This window comes from Schistocerca piceifrons, chromosome 5 (assembly GCF_021461385.2).
Source record: "Schistocerca piceifrons isolate TAMUIC-IGC-003096 chromosome 5, iqSchPice1.1, whole genome shotgun sequence".
NCBI lineage: Eukaryota > Metazoa > Arthropoda > Insecta > Orthoptera > Acrididae > Schistocerca > Schistocerca piceifrons.
The window spans coordinates 409,203,807-409,226,332 of NC_060142.1; the positions used below are offsets into that span (position 1 = coordinate 409,203,807).

A 22,526-nucleotide genomic window follows, 5' to 3' on the forward strand; every position below is an offset into this window, starting at 1 on the left:
TGACTAGAAATGGGTTCTTTGCTTGTCTTTCTGCATGTGAATGACAATACAATTAAAAAAAAAATAGCCTGGTCATGATCCTATGCATTAAAATAAAAATTAGACCTTTCCTGACTTACCTGCTTTCACAGTTTCCAGCATTGTTTTCATCTGACGAAAACTGTACCTTTGATGAAGGTGCATGTCGATTCGGTTGAAGAGTTATCTTCTATATCCACAAAAAAATTAAAAAAATTAAAAATTAAGAACCTGACAAAATGGTATCAAACTGTTTACCTAATGTGATTCAAAGACGGAGCATGTTTTACACACTTAATTTTCAACAGAAAGCGTGCAAGGACAATTCAGTTGCTGCCATTTTTCATAGACTTTATTTAGCTACCTCAACGAGTGACAAGCCATTTAATAGACAGATCTTACAGTTCACAGCTGTTTTCCATTTTCTATGGGAGAACAAGACCAAGGATGTCGGAACATGTGTATTTGATCTTCGCAAACTTCCTAAACAAAAGTGTAAAGAAAGGTGATGCTATTTATGAGGAAGAAACATTTGTTGTGTCTGAAGTGGGAAGACACTAAGGATGTTCTGTGTGTGTCAAGTCTTCATACGACGACAGAAACAGAAGTAGATGTTTGTAGGAAAACTGGGATAATAAAGAATATAAAACCTGAAGACATTCTGGACCACAATCTCAACAAGAGAGGTGCCAACAGGAATGATCAACTCATCTTACTACCATTTCAAGAGACAGCATACGGAATGGTGGAGGAAACTATTTCTTTCTTCTGGAATTAGGTGAGGAATTTGTTAAGAAAGGGGCTATACTTCGTAGTACTGATACTCTCAAAACATGTGTAGGAACATTCTTCTAGGAAGGCATTTTGCCAATTGAATTTCTTCCATGAAAAAGATGCATCCTACAAGAGTGTGTGGAGTTTGCTCAGAAAAATCAAAACTGTCCAGTGGAAAGTCTTCAAGAAAGGATGGTAGCCAAACGGAAAGTTAAACTGTACATGCCAGAGTGTTTCAAATTGTACCATAGAAGGGTAAATTATTGTTAATTGCAGTAATAAAAAAACACACAGAACTTTTTTACACTAAACATGTATTGAAATTTTAAAAGATCATGAGCTGAATTTGTAGTAAATATGCCATAGTTTGTAACTAGATTAAACTTAACCTTTCTACCCAAAAAAATATTCATATTTGTACATAAGATCATATGTACAAAATGGTAGCCACTTAAAGAGATGCCAAAAATGCCCAGGATTCTATGACATGCATGCTGCAAAGGGCCTGGGACTGAAAGCGTTAACAGATGTTTTACATCATCTCTCTAGATAAATTATCTTCAACTTCCTTTATGCAGTGTCACCTTTTTCTTTCTGGTGATCTCTTATCCATTCCAAATATGCTTCACCACACTTCCTGCTTCATGCCCAGGCACACCTATGCTGCAAGATTCACAGTTCACTGTTTTGCACAATTTTATTTTCTTCATTCTTGATTATTCAAATTAGGTGCTGTAACTCTGGTTTCACTATGCTTGTAGTCCATCTTTATTAGTGTATTACAGTCTTCCCCTCAAACAATCTACCCTCTTGTGCATGCTAATGGGTCTACTCTGTAGTCTTTTCAAGTCCTTCATTTTGTCAAGGCACGATGTCCAATAGATACTTTCCTATGCCTTTGTCTTTTGTAAGTATCCCTTCTATCATGGTTAATGAATGTGTGTTCACTATAATAAGTTGAAACCCGTCCTGGAACTCTAGGATCTTTTCTCCCCTTATTTCTTTGAAGCATTAATATTCCCCAGTAATTCTTCATTCTTTCGGCTCCTCCCTATTATTCCCCCATTCACTAGGACAAGAAGACTGATGGCTAGTGGTAGAATGAAGGTGACTGCCAGAAGTGTTCAGCTCCCAAAACTTGTTATTTTTCATAATTTGTCAGTGACTGGGATTTGGCTTAGTACTTTTAGGTCAATAATGAAATAAATCACAAAATACATTAAATGTGCAAATGAAAAATATCAGGAGAGCAAAACTTTGGAGGAAGTACTTAAAGTTAAAGGCATTTATGCAGCTGCATGTATCACTCAGAATTTGGGAGACAGAATTTGATACCGCAACAGGAAGCAATAAAACACTGTTTTAATTTGTAACTTAAAAATTTCTATTTCATATAACAACAATAATTACATCTCTGAGCTTCTGATCACATTTTTTGAGGGACTTACATTTATATACATTATACATGTGCAAGATCTGCCAGCGTAACTAATAAACTAATACAAATATAATAAAATGCTCTAATAAATGCAAAAGCTTACTAATGTTAATGCAACATAGTTCACTGACTGTTTGGAAAAAATAATCATTTTTTTTCTTAAAAAATCAATGCCTGAAGACACACCTGTAACTGTGGCTCTTAATTATTTGAAGCACGTTAACACTAGAAAAAGTCCATAAATAATCAATGCCTAAAGACACGTCTATAACTGTGGCACTTAAAACAATTATTTGAAGCATGTTAACACTAGAAAAAGTTCATAAAATGCGGTGTAGCAGTCTTGCACATATCTCCTATAATTGCAAATGACTTCTGCTGTAAAAAGTTACTCAAGACAATTATAATATCAAACCCACAAGGAAAAACTTTCACAACATGGTACTAACAAAAATTGCTTGACACCTCCAGTTTGTCATTGAAGAGGTTAAAGATAACACGAATACACATCACAATCTCACTGGTTGTCTAAAATATCGGTCTGCACGGACCTGTAATTAAAGACAGTTCATATTATATCTGACAACAAAAACGCAAAGCAAAAAATACATCATTAACAAATATTGTAATGATACTAACTGATATGTGAATTGAAGCACTGTTACCTGAATTCATCAGCATGTACAGCATACACCATTTTATTTTGTTACTTGATGTATTCCATGGGCAAGATATTCAACATTTTTCGTTGTCACACCAGCCATTGAAATTCTGCCATCTTTCGTGAGGTAGATACTGAATTCCTTTGTCAGACGTTCTGACTGAAAGATATAAAAAATTGTGAATTATTTGTTTAACAGGCAACCTTCTATAAATTACTGAAGGTGAAACTCTAAATTGTAGCTGCCTCAAGCCAACTCTTCAATAATTCCTTTAGTACCTCATGAAAAAGGTACAGTGTACAATAATTTATCAAACAGCTGTCAGTGTAAAAAATTATTCTTATTCCTCCAAGTCCATTTAAATGAAGTAAAATATTTACTTTGGCTGCAAATAAACCAACAGCATTTATGTCAATTAATGTTTTTAGAATTCTATATTTATTGCAACAGCAGAACTTCATGTTACGTCCTCAGAACTACTTCAAAATCCGGGAATCTGCAAATTTTGGCCATCCACCAGTCTTTTCTCTGATTTCCACAGTTCATTGTTCATATCTGCACTCTTACTGTAACCAACTGTATGTGTAAATTATTTTCTTTCTCTGTATTTCACCTTATTTTATTTGTTCTTTTCCATTTTGTATTGTTTTGACAGGAAATGTTTCTAGTCGAGTCCAAAGTACACAAGCCATGACTGACTTAAATCAGTTCTTTGGAACAATTGAGGCATGAGGGGCAGCATCAGGTGTACAATTTTTCAAGCAAACTAAGATTTTTCTGCAGTTGCACTGTCGTTTTTTACATTTTAGAACATCTATGTGAGGAGATTTTGAAAGGAGCTGTATTAGGCCACTGTCTTACGCGGATTTTTTTGTTTGTGTGTTTCAGAGTATCTGTCAAGTTTGACCATGGCCTTATCAGTATGAAGAAGTAAAATTTCAACACAAGGTCTAATGAGCACGAGATAAAGTAGAAATAAGAAGTCAAGTAGACAATGAAATATCCCACATTAATCATTTCGCCACTTTTCTGGCATTCTGCACAAAGTCCCTAGGCAAAACATACCCTACTTACAATACCAGTGACATTTAAATTGGCACAAAACCTGAAATTCAAGGGCTGATACTGTTCTGCACAGTTATGTCAATCACAAAAGTGAAAACTAGACCGGGTAGCATCTACTAGGCCTTTAGAATGACTCCGTTCACAAAATCCACAGGAAGGGGCTCTTATAAAATTTATAAAATATCTGAAAATAGGAGTGTTCCAAAAGAATCCACACTGGATATTACTGAAATGTTTCAGGGTTTTTACGGAAACTAAAGCACCAGAAATATATGAAGCAGAGGAATGAAGAAAATTAAGGTGGTAAGGCAAGGGAATACATGAGTGAGAAAAAGAAGACAAAGTTATAACATAACTGATAACTGCAAATGCTGGAAGTCCAAGAATTATGCAGGATGGTAGAACACAAAAAAAAAAAAAACAGGAAGAATTAGAGGTCTATGGGAAAACAGAAGCTGAGCATAGATTAGAGACCAAAGAAACACTAGATATAACACTGTTTAAAATGTAGAGGAAATCCATTATCAAGTCAAGAGGATGACTGAAATCAACTGGAAAAGCACAGAAAATTGGAAAAACATGTTGAAGGCATCGAGAATAAAAGACAAGAAACTAAAGTTAATCAGTAGCAACTGTTCTACTTTCCAGCAGGTCAAAGCACGGTACATCATTTCTCCGTCTTCTGGTTTTCTCTGTAGTTCCATGTTGTTATCGCTTTCCTCCCTGATAATATCCATTACATGTTGTATTTTCCCCTCCTCTGTTTCCCTTTATCATCTTCAATTCCTTGTTGGAGTAAGCACAGTTCTCTGAAGATATGGCCTAGCCAATTCTTCTAATTTTTTATTATTAATGCGTCTAACATGTTCCTGTTCTTTCCAACTCCTCTTAACTCCACGTCATTTCTCACCCAGTCTTCCCAAGCTACACCCTGCAGTTTCCTCCACACACCCAGTTCCAGTGCTTCCAACCTTCTTTAATTATCTTTTCAGAACGTCCATGTCTTCGCTCTGTTTAAAGCTATGTCGCATATACTGTATTTGGCCTCTCTCTTCCTCTGATTTTTATTCAGTGGCCCATATAACTTTCTTTTCGTTTTTCTTTTTTTTTTTGTTTTAAGGCGAAAAACTGCTATGGTCATTAGCGCCCGGTCTGTGACTTAGGAAACAGTAATAAACTGAAAATGGAAACCAGCAGCAATGGGAATGAAACTCAAAAAATTGGAGAAACTAAAAGCAGAAGGAAGGCTTAAAAATCCACTACAGAAAGGGGTTGGTTGTCCCCAAAAAAAGCTTCAAATGACTGACGTCATTTCACTGGCACTAATATACTCGAGAACGCGATCGGCTGAGCACTTGTCATCTGCTAAAATTGACGATATATCAGGCGACAGCTGTAGACGGGCGCTTAACGGAGTAAAATAGGGGCACTCAATTAAAATGTGTCTTACCGTCCACAGCTGAGAGCAGTGGGGACAGAGTGGGGGAGGATCACTGCTTAAAAAGATGTCGATGGCTAAAAAGACAGTGCCCTATCCGGAGTCTAGTTAAAATTACCTCCTCCTGACAACGCGTTCGGGAGGAAGAGGTCCAAGCACAAGGAAGAGCTTTCACGTCCCGCAATTTATTATGGGGAAGTGTCTACCAATGTGCGTGCCATAAAATAACAACACGACGACATAAAACGCTCCGTAGATCGGCGAAGGGAATCGATTGAATAGCTGGCCGAAGAAGAGAGACTGCAGCCTTGGCCGCTATAGCGGCCGCCTCATTTACACAGATACCAACGTGTCCCGGGAGCCAGAGGAACGCCACCGAAACGCCCCCCAGGTGGAGCAAGCGCGGACAGTCCTGAATCCGGTGGACCAGAGGGAGGACAGGGTAAAGAGCTTGGAGACTGAGGAGAGAGCTGAGAGAATCTGAACAGATAACATACTGTATCCGCTGATGGCGGCGGATGTAGTGGACAGCCTGGAGAACAGCGTAAAGCTCCGCAGTATAAACCGAACACTGGTCGGGAAGCCGAAATTGATTTGGGGTGTCGCCAACAACCTAGGCACTCCCTACACCAAATGATGTTTTTGAGCCATCAGTGTAAATAAATGTGGCTTCCTTCATTTGTGCACATAGAACAGAAAATGCCCAACGATAAACAAGTGAAGGGGTACCATCCTTGGGAAACTGACAAAGGTCACGGAGCAGGCAGATCCGGGGACGGAGCCAAGGCGGTGCTGTACCCCAAGTTGTCAAGAAGGTTTTAGGAAAGCGGAAGGAAAGAGAATGGAGCAGTTGACGGAAGCGGACTCCCGGTGGTGGTAGGGAGGAGGGGCGGCCTGCATACCCTACATCAAAGGAGGTGTCGAAAAAAATGTCAGGGGCTGGATTAGCAGGCATGGAAGACAGATGGCTTGCATAACGACTCAGAAGGACTGCTCGCCGATTGTACAGCGGAGGTTCAGCAGTCTCAGCATAAAGGCTTTCCACAGGGCTGGTGTAAAAAGCTCCAGACACTAAACGTAATCCACGGTGGTGGATAGAGTCGAGACGCCGAAGAATAGACACCCGAGCAGAGGAGTGGACTATGCTTCCATAGTCCAATTTCGAGCGCACTAAGGCGCGATAGAGGCGGAGAAGGACCACTCTGTCCGCTCCCCAGGAGGTACCATTCAAGACACGGAGGGTGTTGAGGGATAGGAAGATAGGAAACGTGGGAGGACCAGCACAGTTTTCTGTCAAACATAAGACCCAAGAACTTAGCGACGTCCGAAAATGGAAGGTTGACAGGTCCTAGATGTAAGGAGGGTAGAAGAAACTCCATACGTCACTAAAAATTAACACAAACGGTCTTACTGGGAGAAAAACGGAAGCCGGTTTCGATGCTCCAAGAGTGGAGGCGATCGAGACATCCTTGAAGACATCGTTCAAGAAGGCTGGTCCATTGAGAGCTGTAGTAGAGCGCAAAATCGTCCACAAAGAGGGAGCCCGAGACATCAGGAAGGAGACAATCCATAATTGGATTTATGGCAATGGCAAACAGTACAACACTCAGCATGGAGCCCTGGGGTACCCCGTTTTCTTGGGAGAAAGTACGGGAGAGAGTAGTGTTCACCCGCACTAACTGTGCGCTCTGCCATAAATTCGCGAAGAAAAAGGGGCAGCCGACCTCGAAAGCCCCAAGAGAACAGTGTGCGGAGGATGCATGTCCTCCAACAGGTATCGTATGCTCTCTCCAGATCAAAAAATATTGCTACTGTTTGGTGTTTCCGGAGAAAATTGTTCATGATATAAGTGGAGAGAGCAACAAGATGGTCAACTGCAGAACGATGCTTTCGGAATCTGCATTGGGCAGGTGTTAAAAGACTGCGGGACTCCAGCCACCAAGCTAAACAGCAATTCACCATACGCTCCAAAACCTTACATACACTACTCGTGAGAGAAATGGGTCGATAGCTAGAGGGGAGATGTTTGTCCTTTCCAGGTTTCGGAACAGGAACGACGATAGCTTCCCGCCATCGTCTGGGAAAAGTACTGTCGGTCCAAATTCGATTATAAAGGCGAAGGAGGTAACGCAGACTATGGGTTGATAAATTCAGCAACATTTGGACGTGGATACCATCCGGTCCTGGGGCGGAGGAGCGAGAAGAAGAGTGTGCATGTTGGAGTTCCCGCATGGAGAAAACAGTACTGTAGCTTTCGCGATTTTGAGAGGAGAAAGCAAGAGGTCGCACTTCCGCTGCATGTTTCTTCGGGAGAAACGCTGGCAGGTAATTTGAAGAGCTCAAAATCTCAGCAAAGTGCTGACCCAATGAGTTAGAAATTGCGACGGGGGTCCACTAATGTATCATGCATGACAGTGAGCCCAGAGATCGTGGAGAAACTAGGCGCGCCTGAGAACCGTCGAAGCCAACTCCAAACTTCCGAAGAGGGAGTGAAGGTGTTAAATGAGCTAATAAAGAATGTCCAGCTTGCCTTCTTGCTATCGCGGATGACGCGACGGCATCGCGCACGGAACTGCTTATAGCGGATACAGTTGGCTAATGTAGGATGGTGGCGGAAAACGCGAAGAGCACGTTGCCGCTCACATATTGCGTCACGGCACGCCTTGTTCCACCAAGGAACTGGGGGGCGCCGGGGCAATTCGGAGGTGCGTGGTATTGAACATTCCGCAGCTGTAAGAATAACGTTGGTAATATGTGTGACCTCATCGTCGACGCTGGGAAAGTGACGGTCATCAAATGTCGCTAGAGACGAAAAAAGTGTCCAATCGGCTTGGGCAAACTTCCAGCGTCGCGGGCGCATATATGGCAGTTGAGGCTGCAGTCTAAGGACACATGAAAAGTGGTCACTCGAGTGTGTATCATCAAGGGCGAACCATTCGAAGTGCCAAGCTAGCGGAACAGTACCGACCGAAAGGTCCAAATGAGAGAAATTTGTCGTGGAGGCAGACAAAAATGTAGGGACCCCAGTGTTGAGGCAAACTAGATCCACTTGGTGGAAGACGTCTAGCAATAGTGAGCCATGTGGACAAGGATGTGGAGATCCCCAAAGCGGGTGGTTGGCATTGAAGTCCCCAACCAGCAAATAGGGGGGTGGAAGCTGACCAAGAAGATGAAGGAGATCAGCTCGTGCCATTGGTGTGGACGATGGAATGTGTACAGTACAAAGAGAAAAGGTATATCCAGAAAGGGGAAGACGGACAGCGACAGCTTGGAAGAAAGTGTTTAAGTGGATTGGGTGATAATGTAGAGTATCATGGAGAAGTATCATGAGTCCTCCATGGGCTGCAGTGCCTTCAACAGGGGGGAAATCAAATCGGACGGACTGAAAATGGGAGAGAACAAAGCGGTCATGGGGACGCAGCTTTGTTTCCTGAAGACAGAAGATGACCGGCGAGTAGGATTGTAAGACGATCGACAATTCATCCCCATTGGCTCGAATGCCGTGGATATTCCAGTGGATAATGGACATAGGGTGAACAGAAAATGGAGGAATGTGACCAAGGTTGCCGTCAACTCAATGACTGCTCAGAGCTTGTGACCGACAGCATGGAATGGCATTCAGCCGAAGGCAGAAGATCCTGATCCATAGGTTGTTCAGGAGCAGCTCCTGCCACCAGCGATTGGCCGGTTGATCAGCTGCCAGCAGTGCGCCTCGGCGACACAGAAGACGGCCGAGGGCGATTTCCGCCAGGTGGTGCTGTAGATGGGACACGCCTTGGCGGAGAAGGAGATGAACTGGGTTTCTTAGTAGCCTTCTTGGAAATATGATGTTTAGATGGAGGAGGAACCGAAGGTTGTGAAGTTGGGGTACGTAAAAAATCTTCACGAGTATGCTCTTTTTTCGAAGTCTTGGTGTCTGATTTTTGGGCTCGAGATTTAGCAGAATCCGATGAAGGGTGAGCCATAGAGTGGGCATACGAAAGTGGTGAGGTTGAACGGGCGATCTTTGCGCTGGCCGATCTGACGACTGTGGCACTAAAGGTGAGGTCGCAAGTCTGCGTGGCCGCCTCCTTTGTTGGTCGAGGAGAAGCAAGGACAGTGCTGTATTTTCCTGTCTGAGGCACGGTGGGCTGTCAACTGGCGAATAATTTTCGTGCAGCGAAGGTCGACACCTTTTCCTTCACTCTGATTTCTTGGATGAGCTTTTCGTCTTTAAAAACGGGGCAATCTTGAGAGGAAGCAGCATGGTCACCCATACAGTTGATGCAGCGAGGGGATGGAGGTGGACAAGCACCCTCATGGGCATCCTTGCCACACGTAACACATTTGGCCGGATTGGAACAGGACTGGCTGGTGTGACTGAACTGCTGACACCGATAGCAACGCATAGGGTTTGGGACGTAAGTGCGAACGCAAATTATCTCATAGCCTGCTTTGATTTTTGATGGGAGTTGAACTTTGTCAAATGTTAAGAAGACAGTGAGGGTTGGAATGATGTTCGTGTCAACCCTTTTCATAACTCTATGAACAGCCGTTACGCCCTGGTCAGACAGGTAGTGCTGAATTTCTTCGCCAGACAACCCATTGAGGGAGCGTGTATAAACGACTCCACGCGAGGAATTTAAAGTGCGGTGCGCTTCAACCCGGACAGGGAAGGTGTGGAGCAGTGAAGTACATAGCAATTTTTGTGCCTGGAGGGCACTGACTGTTTCTAACAACAAGGTGCCATTCCGTAATCTGGAACAAGACTTTACAGGACCTGCAATTGCGTCGACACCTTTCTGAATAATGAAAAGGTTGACCGTGGAGAAGTCGTGACCTTCGTCAGACCGAGAAACAACAAGGAACTGTGGCAACGATGGAAGAACTGTCTGTGGCTGAGACTCAGTGAACTTACGCTTGTGAGCAGACATAGTGGAAGGTGAGGAAACCATTGCGGAAGAATCCCCATGATTACCGGCGTCTCCGATGGCGCGCTCCTCCCTTGTGGGGGCCCTATCTGAGGGCACTCCCGCCTTAGGTGATTGTTCACACCTCAGGTCACACCTCCCGACAAACGGACGGAGGGACCAATCGGCACTTTCGGAAGGTATCAGCTCGGGTAATCACCCCTCCCTGGGCCTGGCCATTACCAGGAGGTACGTACGTGTCCTACCTGTCTACCCGGGGCGGGGAATTACGCGTTACCCCGTCACCGGCTACGCACAAAAATGCGTGGGTCGGCCTTCAGACACGCACAGGGAGGAAGAAACAGAAAGGGAAAAAGAAAGAAAGGGAAAGGAAAGAAGAGAGGTCTCAAACGCCACAGCGGAGAAAAGGGTAAAGAGAAGAGGTAAGGAAAAGAGAAGGACAAAGGAAGGATGAAGACATACAAGCAGAGTAGGCGAAGAATGTGCGACATTTACGAGCGTCCTTCTCCGGACGTAGGCACAAACCATACTCCCAGAGGGGGAGAAAGGGAAGGAAAGAGCCAGTGGTGAGGGGAGAGGGGGCGAAGATGGGGGGGGATAGGGAAGGATGCGGAAAATGAAGGTAAGCAGCCCGGAAAGGAAGGAGGCCCACATTAGCTCGGGGTCCCGTGCTCGCTACACACGTATCCACAAAAGAGTTGTGGACCCCCTGGGGGGAACTTTCTTTTCATTGACAGCCTCCAATGCTTCCTTATTAGTCTCTGCCTTATGTTTGCATCACATCTTAGGTCTTCTACGAGGGCGAATCAAATATGAATGGGATTTTATTTTTTATTTAAATTCATTTATTGAAAAAACTCAAGGCAATTATAAATTATTTTTCCACAGTCTCCAGCTCTGGAAATGCATTCGTCCCAGGACATGGGCAGCTTTTTGAAGCCCTCTCATAAAAAGAACTAGGTCATGTCACCAGACAGTTGTGCACAAAGTCTTCCACATTCTCGTCATCTTCAATCTACGCCCTCCTAGAGCTTCTTTAAGCGGTCCGAATACATTGAAATCGCAGGGCGATAACTCCAGGCTGTAAGGAGGATGATCAAGTGTAGTCCAGTGCATTTCCTGTAGCTTGGAGACAGAGCTGCAGTATGGGGTCGCGCATTGTTGTGGAGGAGGATGACCTGTCGAATCGATTGATCTCGTCCTTTGCAGCAATATGCAACTTTCACCTTGTTCACAGTAGTCAGCAGCAATGATTGTGCATCGCTCCTGCAAAAAAATCAACCAGCAAAATGCCTCGCTGATTTAAAAAAATGGTTGAAAGAACCTTGCCAGCTGATGGTAGAGTCTTGGATTTCACTGGTGCTGCCTGGCCTTTCCTCCACCACTCCTTACTGGCTTGTTTGGATTCTGGAGTGTAGTGGTGAACCCACGTTTCATCACAGGTGATGATCCAACTCAAAAATGCATCACCTTCTTCTGCAAACCTAGCTGTGGTCGAAAGTTTAGGGACCCCCACCTGGAGCTGTAGGTCATTTGTGACTGCTTGACAGCTCCTGTGACTGATTCCGACTTTGTGCAATTTCTGATACTATCGCCTGTCAATCGTTGTCAATAATGTTTTTAAGCGCACAATTTTTTTTCTCTGTAATATTGGTCCGAGGACAGCGATCGCGTTGCTGATTTTCCACACGTTCTTGTCCTTCCTTGAACTTTTTATGCCAGGCAAACTTGCGCATCCTTGATAATGTTTTACTACCAAACTGTACAGTCAATCTTTGGCAAATTTCCACTGCTGTAACTCCTTCACAAGCAAGAAATTTGATAATTATGCATTGCACAATAGAGGGGGTGCACCTGTTGCTCATAAATCTTGAGCGTTACTGATGAAATGGTGGGAAATATCTAAAAGCACGCTCTTCTCACTTCTAACAGTCCCGCCCAAACATAGCAGAAGAGCGGGGCCAGTTCTACCAATTACTGATGTTCAGAAACAAAAATCCCTTTCATATTTGATCCCCCTCATACCATACTTCCCTTGTATTTGGATTTTGCAACCAGCTCTAGTAATTATCCATTTATCATGATTTTGGCATTCTCTCTTTTTCCTTGCAGTATCATGCTTTAGATCAACATAAGTTGAAACACAAAATATCAAAATATGAGGACTAGCATAGCCAGATTCGAAGGGGGGGGGGGGGGGGGGAGGGAGAGAGAGGGGGAGGGAGAGAGAGAGAGAGAGAGAGAGAGAGAGAGAGAGAGAGAGAGAGAGAGTCATAACCAGTCCAAAAGTGGGAGCAGCCTTGCCTCAAACATGCATAAGAATCATTTTAACAAAAAGGTACCTGCATCCCATTGATTCATAAGGGCTTGCAAAGGTGTACTCACTAGAATGAGCAGGAAAAAATTCATTTTGTGTAACTATTCAGATGGTGAAACCATAAGCTGGAGTACTGACATGTCTGTGGAAATGAATAGTTATCAGCTATTCAAGCACAAGTTACTACAGTGCAGTGCTGCTCAAAACAAAAATTTTAATACAAATATCATTACTCTGTGTACCTAACTACTAGAAGACTAATGGATAATTAAATCAATCTGTAGGGAAGCAAAATTCCACGATCATATTTAGAATCCCTGATCAATATTTTAGTTCCAACACCTGTACAGGAGAAATTTTTAAGCTGAACAATCAACAACTAAAAACGTTTTCAACAGGTTTGAATCAGATAGGGGGAAATTATGGACAGCGATGGGTGAGGTGATCAAGAGGGGTGGCAGAAGCAGGGCCAGTTTAAGGATCTAGTGATGCAAATGGCTGCTTAGAGTGCCAGAGGCATCTGCACTCAAAAATTTGTTGACAAGACGTACCATATTTGTTGTGAAAACCACCTATTCCCACACTAATTACATATAAATTTATTTTTAAATATATTGCCAAAACCCAAGGAAAAGCATGTAATGTTTTAGGGAGGGCATGAAAAGATGTGTTGCTTAGGTGTAAGTGACTGTCAAACTGCAGAAGAGATAATCTGGAAGGAAATCCCAGATCTGAAAGAGGACACTGCGACTACAGAAGAGAATGGCCTGGATTTCAAGGTGAGTGATTAGGCACATTTATCCGGAAAATGGACAGCAGAACAACAGATGATATAAAAGTAAAGAACTATGGGAACCAAAAGAACCATGCTGTTGGAATGAAGGAAAGAAGGTTGGAAGGGACAACAAGGTCATTAGAGACAATACAAATTTAGGATTAGGGAAGACTGGGTAAGGAAATCAGTCATGCTCTTTCAAAGGAACCAACCAAGCATTTGTCTTAAGCGAATTAGGAAAATTCATGTTACATCTAAATCTGGTTGGTCAGATGGGGATTTAAACCATATTGCTCCTGAATGCAAGACCAGTGTGTTGTTACATCAGAACGAAGAAGTGCTTCCATGCAGAAGATAGAACAAAGAGAAGGAATCAGAGAACTAGAAAAAACCGTAGATTCAGCCTGCTCTGGAATAGTAGTAACAAATATGAATAATCAGGAAGGAAGAACTAAGCCTATAACAACATGAACTAGTGGCCAAACTAACCACAATGAAAAAAGAACACAGAGTACTAGTCAGATTAACAATAAATAGATTGAAAATTTGAATGCTGCTAATTGTTTACAATAATCAGGTGTACAGTCAATGAAGCTATATGATAACCACCTTAAGGCAAGAGATTAGCTACCCAGTTTTACAACTTGGCCTATTCTCATGGGTTTTCTATTATTTAGTCACAGGTTTTTGTATCAAGCTCTGATGCACCAGCTATCCAAGTCAGCTGTTCAAGATCGGCCCAGGAACTTTCATGCCCTAAAATTTGTGGCATGAACAGGTGAATGAATTTTTGAATTGCAGCTACACGTTTGCTTTCCAGTTCAAATTTCTGCACAGGGAGTGGCAACTGACCCTTGACATAGACAAATGTAATGTGTTGCGAATACATAGAAAGAAGGATCCTTTATTGTATGATAGCGGAACAAACACTGGTAGCAGTTATATCTGTAAAATATCTGGGAGTACGCATGTGGAACAATTTGAAGTGGAATGATCATACAAAATTAATTGTTGGTAAAGCGGGTGCCAGGTTGAGATTCATTGGGAGAGTCCTTAGAAGAGTGGCGCATTTCGTCACAGGGTGATTTGGTAAGCGTGACAGCGTTATGGAGATGTTTAGCAAACTCAAGTGGCTGACTCTGCAAGAGAGGCGCTCTGTATCGCAGTGTAGCTAGCTGTCCAGGTTTCGAGAGGGTGCGTTTCTGGATGAGGTACCTAATATATTGCTTCCCCCTACTTATACCTCCCGAGGAAATCACAAATGTAAAATTAGAGAGATTCAAGCGCGCACGGAGGCTTTCCGGCAGTCATTCTTCCCACGAACCACACGCGACTAGAACAGGTAAGGGAGGTAATGACAGTGGCACGAAAGTGCCTTCTGCCACACACCGTTGGGTGGCTTGTGGAGTATAGATGTAGATGTAATTATAGAAACATTTTCTTTGGCCATTTGCAACAACTTCTAAGGAATATTGCATAGAGATTTAACTTGTCCGCCTAGAGGTACTTTCATTCAGCCTGCTACAAGTATTTACTTACGTGCTGATACTACGTAACATTTCTTCAGCAGAAACCACAACCCTTCAAAACCCCCATAGTTCAATCAAAGAATGTATAGTTTCTAAAGAAAAAGTTATGTACACAGTAAATGTAAAATAGTTAGCATCATCTTAAATTTTGCATGTCTGGAAATGCTAAAATCTTCTCACCTGTTGTGGGTTCATGCCTGTGAAGCAAAACATGCCAATCTGGTCAGTTATGTGTGACCAGTCCCTGGTGGAGCCTTCCTTCTTCAAGTTGTCCCGCAACTGTGTGCGCACAGAAATGATTCTGTCTGCCATTCCTTTCACGTCCTTCAGCCTTTAAAAATGCCAAAATATTATTTTAAAATGATACACATTTGGTTCTGTATGAAAAAATAATTACATTGAAATGGTACACAAGTCTCTCTTTTCTCTGTTCTGTATTGTTCATCTGTGGGTGGAACAAGATGCTTACGGTTCATAAACTTATTTCAGTATGGTGCAACAGCTTCACAGCAGCCTACATAAACTGCTAAATTACTTAATATTTATTTTGTTTATAGAACTCAAACATATTCATTACAGGAGGCCAATTACAATAAATATACAAAAAATCAACACAGGACAATGTTGTTAAAATCAACAACAACAAAGAACAAGAAGTGGAAGAGCTAGGGATATCTCATCTTTCATGAAACATGAAACAGCAGAAGACACATGAGGAGCACATTTCCCAGCCACAATCTATGAAGAAAACAAAGAGAAAGAGAGAGAGAGAGAGAGAGAGAGAGAGAGAGAGAGAGAGAGAGAGAGAGAAGGGGAGCAAGGGAGTGGCATATGATATTTTGCTTTTTTGATACCAGGACTCTATACTAGCAATTTCTTTCACCCTTCTACTTTGGCTGCTGTTCACTCACATACAAGCTTACCGTAAAACCAAGCCTTCAAATTTCACACAAACAGAAACTATTGAGCCTGCACGTGTGTCATCTCTGTGCAATTTTAATCACTTTTGTGGAACATAATTCTACACATCTGTAAAGTTTGGATTATTTCAGCAGTTTAAGCAGAGTGTTGGAACTTTTAGAACTAATAATGTAAATTCACAAATATTAAAGTGTTTAACAACAGCACTGACACAAACAGGGAGGCAACTGCTTCATCGCATGATCTCAGATTTCCAGGTTGAAACTCCAAGTTTTATTCAATCCTTTTTTTCCTTGCAATGTTTGCAGGAAAGCTTCTGTAAAGTTTGGAAAGTAGGAGACAAGGTACTGGCAGAAGTGAAGCTGTGAGGACGGGGTGTGAGTCGTGCTTGGGTAGCTCAGTTGGTAGAGCACTTGCCCGTGAAAGGCAAAGGTCCCAAGTTCAAGTCTCGGTCCGGCACACAGTTTTAATCTGCCAGGAAGTTTTGTTTCCTAAGCCATTCGCTCCCACTGCGACCCTGTCAGTTGGTCGCCAGATGTTCCATCTTCCATCTGCACCCGCTTCTGCTGTTTTCCCCAGTGGCAGCTGTTTCATAGCGTACCCTAGTAAGTCCTCGCCTGCCAGGCATGCTCCCAGTACCATCGACAGACTGCGTTTGCTGTTTGTGACCATTCTGACTTTCTCCGGCACCTCTGTCATTCTCCTGGTCTTGTGTTTTCTTCCGTTGTTTTTGTAATAGGTCCAAAGCCGGGTTCCACACCGTGCTGAGTTGGTATCCAGCTTCCCGGTTTATCAAGTTCTCTCATCTTGATTTCGATAGATTCAGTTATGACGCTATCCCAAAATTTGGGGGTCTGAGATAAGATCCTGGATTTATCATAATTCATGGTGTGCTCAAGTTCCAAGCAATTTTCTGCTATTGCCAATTTAGTGGCTTGTCATAGCCTGATATGCCTTTGATGCTCTTTACATATTTTGTCAATGGTCCTGATGGTCTGGCGAAAGTAAGACATACCACATTCACATGGTATATGGTAAGTACTAGGTTTTCTCAATACCAGACCATCCTTAAGTATTCCAAGAAGCGCCCTGATCTTGTTTGGTGGGCAGAACACACTCAAGATATTTTGTGTGTGTGTGTGTGTGTGTGTGTGTGTGTGTGTGTGTGTCTATCAACCTGCCAGCGCTTTCGTTTGGTAAGTCACATCATCTTTGTTTTTTGAAATAATACTTATCAATACATAGTGAAAAATTATGAAGCAGTACAATTATTTTAACTTTTTTTCCATTCTCCATGAGTTTTTATGAATGGATCCTTTCAAATATGATGTGGGAATTCCCCCATGCTTGAAGAAGAAGAAGAAGAAATAGTAGTAGTAGTAGTAGTAGTAGTAATGTATGGCTCTATGCTACTGGTGCCTAACTCACATAAACAGATTTCTGTATCATCTAACAAACCCATATTATTTCTGAAAGGAACTATACCTGGGCCGCTGAAACATTGCACTTGACGTTTGCGTATGAAGTTGGCAGCGTAACAGAGTAACAAGTGAAGAACGATAGGCACTAGGCGTTCAGCGTGGGGCGCCAGCCAATCACAGCGCAGTGAGCACTGCTGTTACTCACGTGCTGTGACGTCAAAGTTCCTGCGTTGCCGGCTTCGTTTAGTGAATGTGTATACAACGTGAATTGTATGTTGTTTACCGCGTGTTTTCGTTGTACTGTGTGCTATATCGTTGTGACTTTTGTTACGTTGTGTGTGTACATACTTGGAAAATGCCACTGAAAAGACTTCGTTCACCTAGTGACAATCCTTTGCGTCGAGGGGTGCCGCTAAACAGCCAGGCACTGGAGTTACTATGCAGAACTCTTGAGTTTTACGAGCAGGAGAAAAACTACGTAAGCATTCATGGACAGCCATCAATTCCTGCCGACAAAGTGGTGAAACGTACGTCGAAAACTCTTCGTATTAGTGCAAGAACCGTAGTAAGTAAGGGAGTATTACGACAAAACTTGGAAGATACTGAAGTGAGCCGTAATGATTCCGAGCTGTCTGGATCAAATAATACATTTTTATCAACCCCGGGAAAGAAGAAAAAGCGGCCTAGTCCTATCACAGATTCAGATTCTTTCCAGACTGATGCAATTCGTAGGCATGTTTATGCTTACTACAGCATAAAAGAGTAGCTGACTGTAGCTAAGTTATTAATCTCTTTAAAAGAAAGTGAACTCTTCAGGGGTGGTAAAACATCACTAAGAATTGTGCTAAAAACCATGGGTTTCCATTACAAAACACTAGACGGACGCAAAGTACTGTTAGAGACGGCACATATTGTTACCGCTCGTAGCATTTTCTTGCACAAAATTGTGGGCAGAGACATTCATTCCATAATTTGGCTAGACGAAACGTGGGTTAATGCCGGGGAAGCTGTCAGTAAATGTTGGACGGATAACACACCCAGCAGTAGCGGCCATCAGCCAACGGGAAGAGGAGCTAGATTAATTGTGGTCCATGCAGGCTGCTCCAGTGGTTTTGTCCCTGACGCACTTTTAGTTTTTAGATCAAAAAAGACTGGTGATTACCATGAAGATATGGATCACACACAATTTGTTGAATGGTTCAGGAACCTTTTAAAACAATTTCCTGTCCCTACGACAATTGTAATGGACAATGCTCCATATCATTCGATGATACAGAACAAAGCCCCAACCACAAATGATCAGAAATAAGTTATGGTGCAGTGGTTACAGGCTCGAAATATTGCAGCGGATATGAGTATGACAAAGGTTCTGTTATATTCTCTTGTTAAAGAAAATAAGCCTATGACACCTACATATGTAGTAGACGAAATTGCCAAGGAGCAGGGTCATACTATAATAAGGCTGCCACCATATCACTGCCATTTCAACCCTATTGAGTTAATATGGAGTGATGTAAAAATGTATGTAAGGAACAACAAGTCCTTTACAATAACAGAGGTGGAAAAGCTGTTGCGTGAAGCTCTTGTGACTGTGGATGCAGCCTCATGGAGAAAAAAAGTAGAGCACATCGAGAAGCTTATGCGAGCAGCACAGACAATAGAAGGCATTATCAGTGGCCATGAACAATTAATGATTTGTCTTGCTGATGACGACGATGAAGACGGTTTTGGCGATGAATCGGACAACAGTGATGATGGCGAGCTGGATGGAATTGCGCCATTATCGCTGTAAATTGGTGAGTGAAAAATTACTAATATTGGTTATTTATTGCAATCTCGGTTATTATTTATTTCGTAAACTATGTACATTATTGATTTTAAAGTATCAGTCGTCAGATGCTTGTTTTTTGTATTTCTTTGCTCCGTTATCGAAAGGGTGCGCATTGTTATGCTTTTACATGCATTATTATACGGTTGTTTACTTCCTGACATTGTAGTACAACTAAAAACGAGTTTTTATATACACTGTAATTGCTCAATCGTTTGCATTTACGAGACGGGACGGAAAACTGTATCGTCTGCTGTGTGTATAGAGGCTGCTGTTGCAACATCGCTATTACAGTATAGCCAACCTAACTAGACAAAAAGCGAACTGTCAAGTGCAATGTTTCGCCGGCGGGGGTATAGGGGCACCAACATCTAACAGTATAAAAGCAATGTGAGATGCTATATTTCTGTAGCACTAACTTTGGAGATAATGTCTCCTTTCTACATAAGAATGAATTACTTCAAATAGCTTAAAATCATGCAACTTTCAATCTATGATAACTACCATCCTCTGAAGATTTCATTGAATTGAACCAGCAGCCACTTAAAAGTTAACAGCCATGGCATGTACAATATCATTCTTACAAGCTGCAGAAGGGTATAGTTTGAATTTTAAGATTTAATTCTAGGGAATAGTAACATTTGTTTAGCTATACAATCAAGATCTAAATTAAAATTCAATGTTCAATTACAATTTAACATTAATTTAATAGATGTATCTGGCTAATGGGTTACAAGCTATCTGAAATCTGTTACATTTTATTATGTTTTGGAGATAGAAATACTTCACCATAACCTTCACAAATTTTATACTTTTAAGTGGTGTTTCTCACATTCAGGGTAAATAAGACAGAATTTAACAGAATGAAACCAATTGATGTTACAGTAATTTATTTCCCTCCAAAAGCATTACAAAGTGGAACTGTCATTCCAATCTTAAATCCATCAAAGTGATCTTACCACTTAGCTTTGAGAGTTGGGTCGGACAGAATTTCTGTAACTATGCGAGCACCATTAATGGGTGGATTGGAGTACATTGGCCTTACTAAGATCTTCAGCTGAGACATCGTTGTATCGGCCTCTTGCTTGCTCCCAGCAATAAGTGAAAACGCACCAGCTCTTTCACCTATCAAAACAAAAGTGAATTTTTAATAAAAGGAACCTTGACAATGTTTTCTTTTGTATTATTGCAGTGTCAACTACTAAGAGGCAAAGGTACCTCTAACATAATCATATTGTAGGTTCCATGCAGCAAAGGGAGACCAATCATCGAAATAATATAGGACTATGACTCAAAACTGAGGATTCCAACTGCTTCTACATTATGAGGACATAATTCTCATTTTTGTGAAGTACTTTTAAAAACATCCTCATTCTTCATTAAAGTGTGTCTGGCTGCAGTGTTCCTTTATATATGCACAACTGATATATTTGGCTCAATATTTGAGAATACTGGTTCCCATTTATAAAAAAGCTGGAAAAATTATTTACTTCAGGAAGGTACATTAACAAACAACATATTGTTATTTGTTGGACAGTAGCCATGTGTAAGTGGGGTGAGCTTTGTTTGCTTTTTGTGTGCGTGTGCGCGTGCACGCGTGGGGGGGGGGGGGGGGGTGGTCCTATTTTGGAGGGGACTTTTTATGCTAAAGTTTAAATGTTTAGTAATCTTTTTCATTGTGCCTGTCTCTGCACTAATTTAATTGTTCGTTATTGAATATTTGTTGACAGTAGGAATATTATTACAAAAAGTCAAATGAGATCTTTGAAGTGCAGATCTTACATGCTTTTATTATGCATTATATTTACCATATAATCCCATGTTCTTGGCATATGACTGGGTCAAAATTATTTGATGACCTTCTTGGACAAAGTGCCTTACTGCAAAAGCATCACGAGTTACATCACCTGCCAAAAGTAAGTTAGAAATTAGTGAGAATTTGCAGTTGCAATTAAATTATTACTTATGTGTAGTTGAAAAACTGCTGTATTTACATCATCTGCTCCACCTGTGGTCAAATTTTAAGGCTAGTAAATATATCTCATTCATAACTTTCAATAGACAACGTACATCAATAACATTCACAGATTTAAAAAAAATGACAAATTGAGAAACCACCAATATGTACATAGTGCAAACAGAGAGAGCTTTCCTTGAACACTAATAACTGAATAAAAAGCTGTGCAGGGGACACAAGGTAGTTGATAAACAACACGTGGTTTCGCAAGCTGCTCTGCCTTTGATACTGTAAGACTTATTAGTGAAGGGGCTTCTTCTTTTATCTTAATTCTCCCCCCAACATATTCTCTCTCTCTCTCTCTCTCTCTCTCTCTCTCTCTCTCTCTCTCTCTCTCTCTCTCTCTCTCTCGCACAGGGGGGGGGGGGGGGGGGGTGGGGGATATTTCAACTGGCCTGGGAATGTCCACAGCAACTCTGAGGTAAACCTACTCCTTGCCATGAAAGTCAATAGGACAGAGTGAGTTGCAACAGATTGCTGCAAGAGAGATGGCTTTTTGATCAGTGCACGCAATGAAGATTTGAAACCAGAGGAAACAGTCTAAAATTGAGCCTAGGGATGAGCCATTTCTCACATGTCAAGGCCCATATCTGAAGACCTGGTACAGACTGACCATGTAGTGGCAACTGAAAACACACAGATGACATGCCAGCATATCCAAGGACAGAAAATGGCAGTTATGATGCAGGCAAACGTATCTTTTGATGTGGAAGAAATGACTTATCCAAAGCAGCAAAGAACTTTAAATGCACTACAGTCCATATATTTTTTCAAGCTTCAATAAATACAGATCAGTCATTTTTTTAAAGATATACAAACTTTAAAAAATGATAAAAATATCAAACAGACAAACAAAGATAACTGTACATTTCTTTACAAAGGTATCACTGTACATAATTTTCCTGTGGCTACCCTGTTGCCAAGCACACTACAAAACAGCAGCAGTGACCAAGTAATGTTTTATGTACTTTTTTTCCTTCATTTTTTTTAACTCTACTCTCACCATTTCTCATTCTCCTCTGTTCATCCATTACTAACTGCCCACATCTCTCTCTCATTGCTTTTTTCTTTTTTCTTTTCTTTACTCTATTGGCGAGGCAGCCAACATGCACATCAAACACACTCATTACTCATGACCTTGGCTGTTGCTCTTGAGTGTGGCAGTGAGTATGTCGTGACTCAAGCACATGCAAACACTAGCAAGGTGATTGTCAAAATCTTAGTGGAGGAGATATCAACTAAATGTGATAAATAGCCTGCAAGGAAAATTGCATGCATGGCAAGTAAATGTTTAATGAATACATTATTTCATCATTATAATATTTCCATCTTTCTATTTTTCCTTCTCTCTTGCTCAGAAACATCATAGTATCAGAAAATTAGTTACACAATTCACTTGTTCCACATGTGCCC

General features: G+C 41.7%; 1 protein-coding gene across 1 annotated transcript in view; it reads right to left on the reverse strand.

Moving 5' to 3' along the window:
• Window positions 1-2,152: 2,152 nt before the first annotated feature.
• LOC124798488 (aspartate aminotransferase, mitochondrial) overlaps window positions 2,153-22,526 on the reverse strand; it is a 67,005-nt gene continuing 46,631 nt past the window's right edge. Inside the window, exons 6-10 of the mRNA XM_047261926.1 lie at window positions 20,905-21,003; window positions 20,056-20,221; window positions 15,107-15,257; window positions 2,896-3,051; window positions 2,153-2,781 (exon numbers count right to left, since the gene is read on the reverse strand). Coding sequence (XP_047117882.1) covers window positions 2,929-3,051; window positions 15,107-15,257; window positions 20,056-20,221; window positions 20,905-21,003 — 539 coding nt within the window. The 3' untranslated portion in view covers window positions 2,153-2,781; window positions 2,896-2,928. The remainder of the gene's footprint in view (window positions 2,782-2,895; window positions 3,052-15,106; window positions 15,258-20,055; window positions 20,222-20,904; window positions 21,004-22,526) is intronic.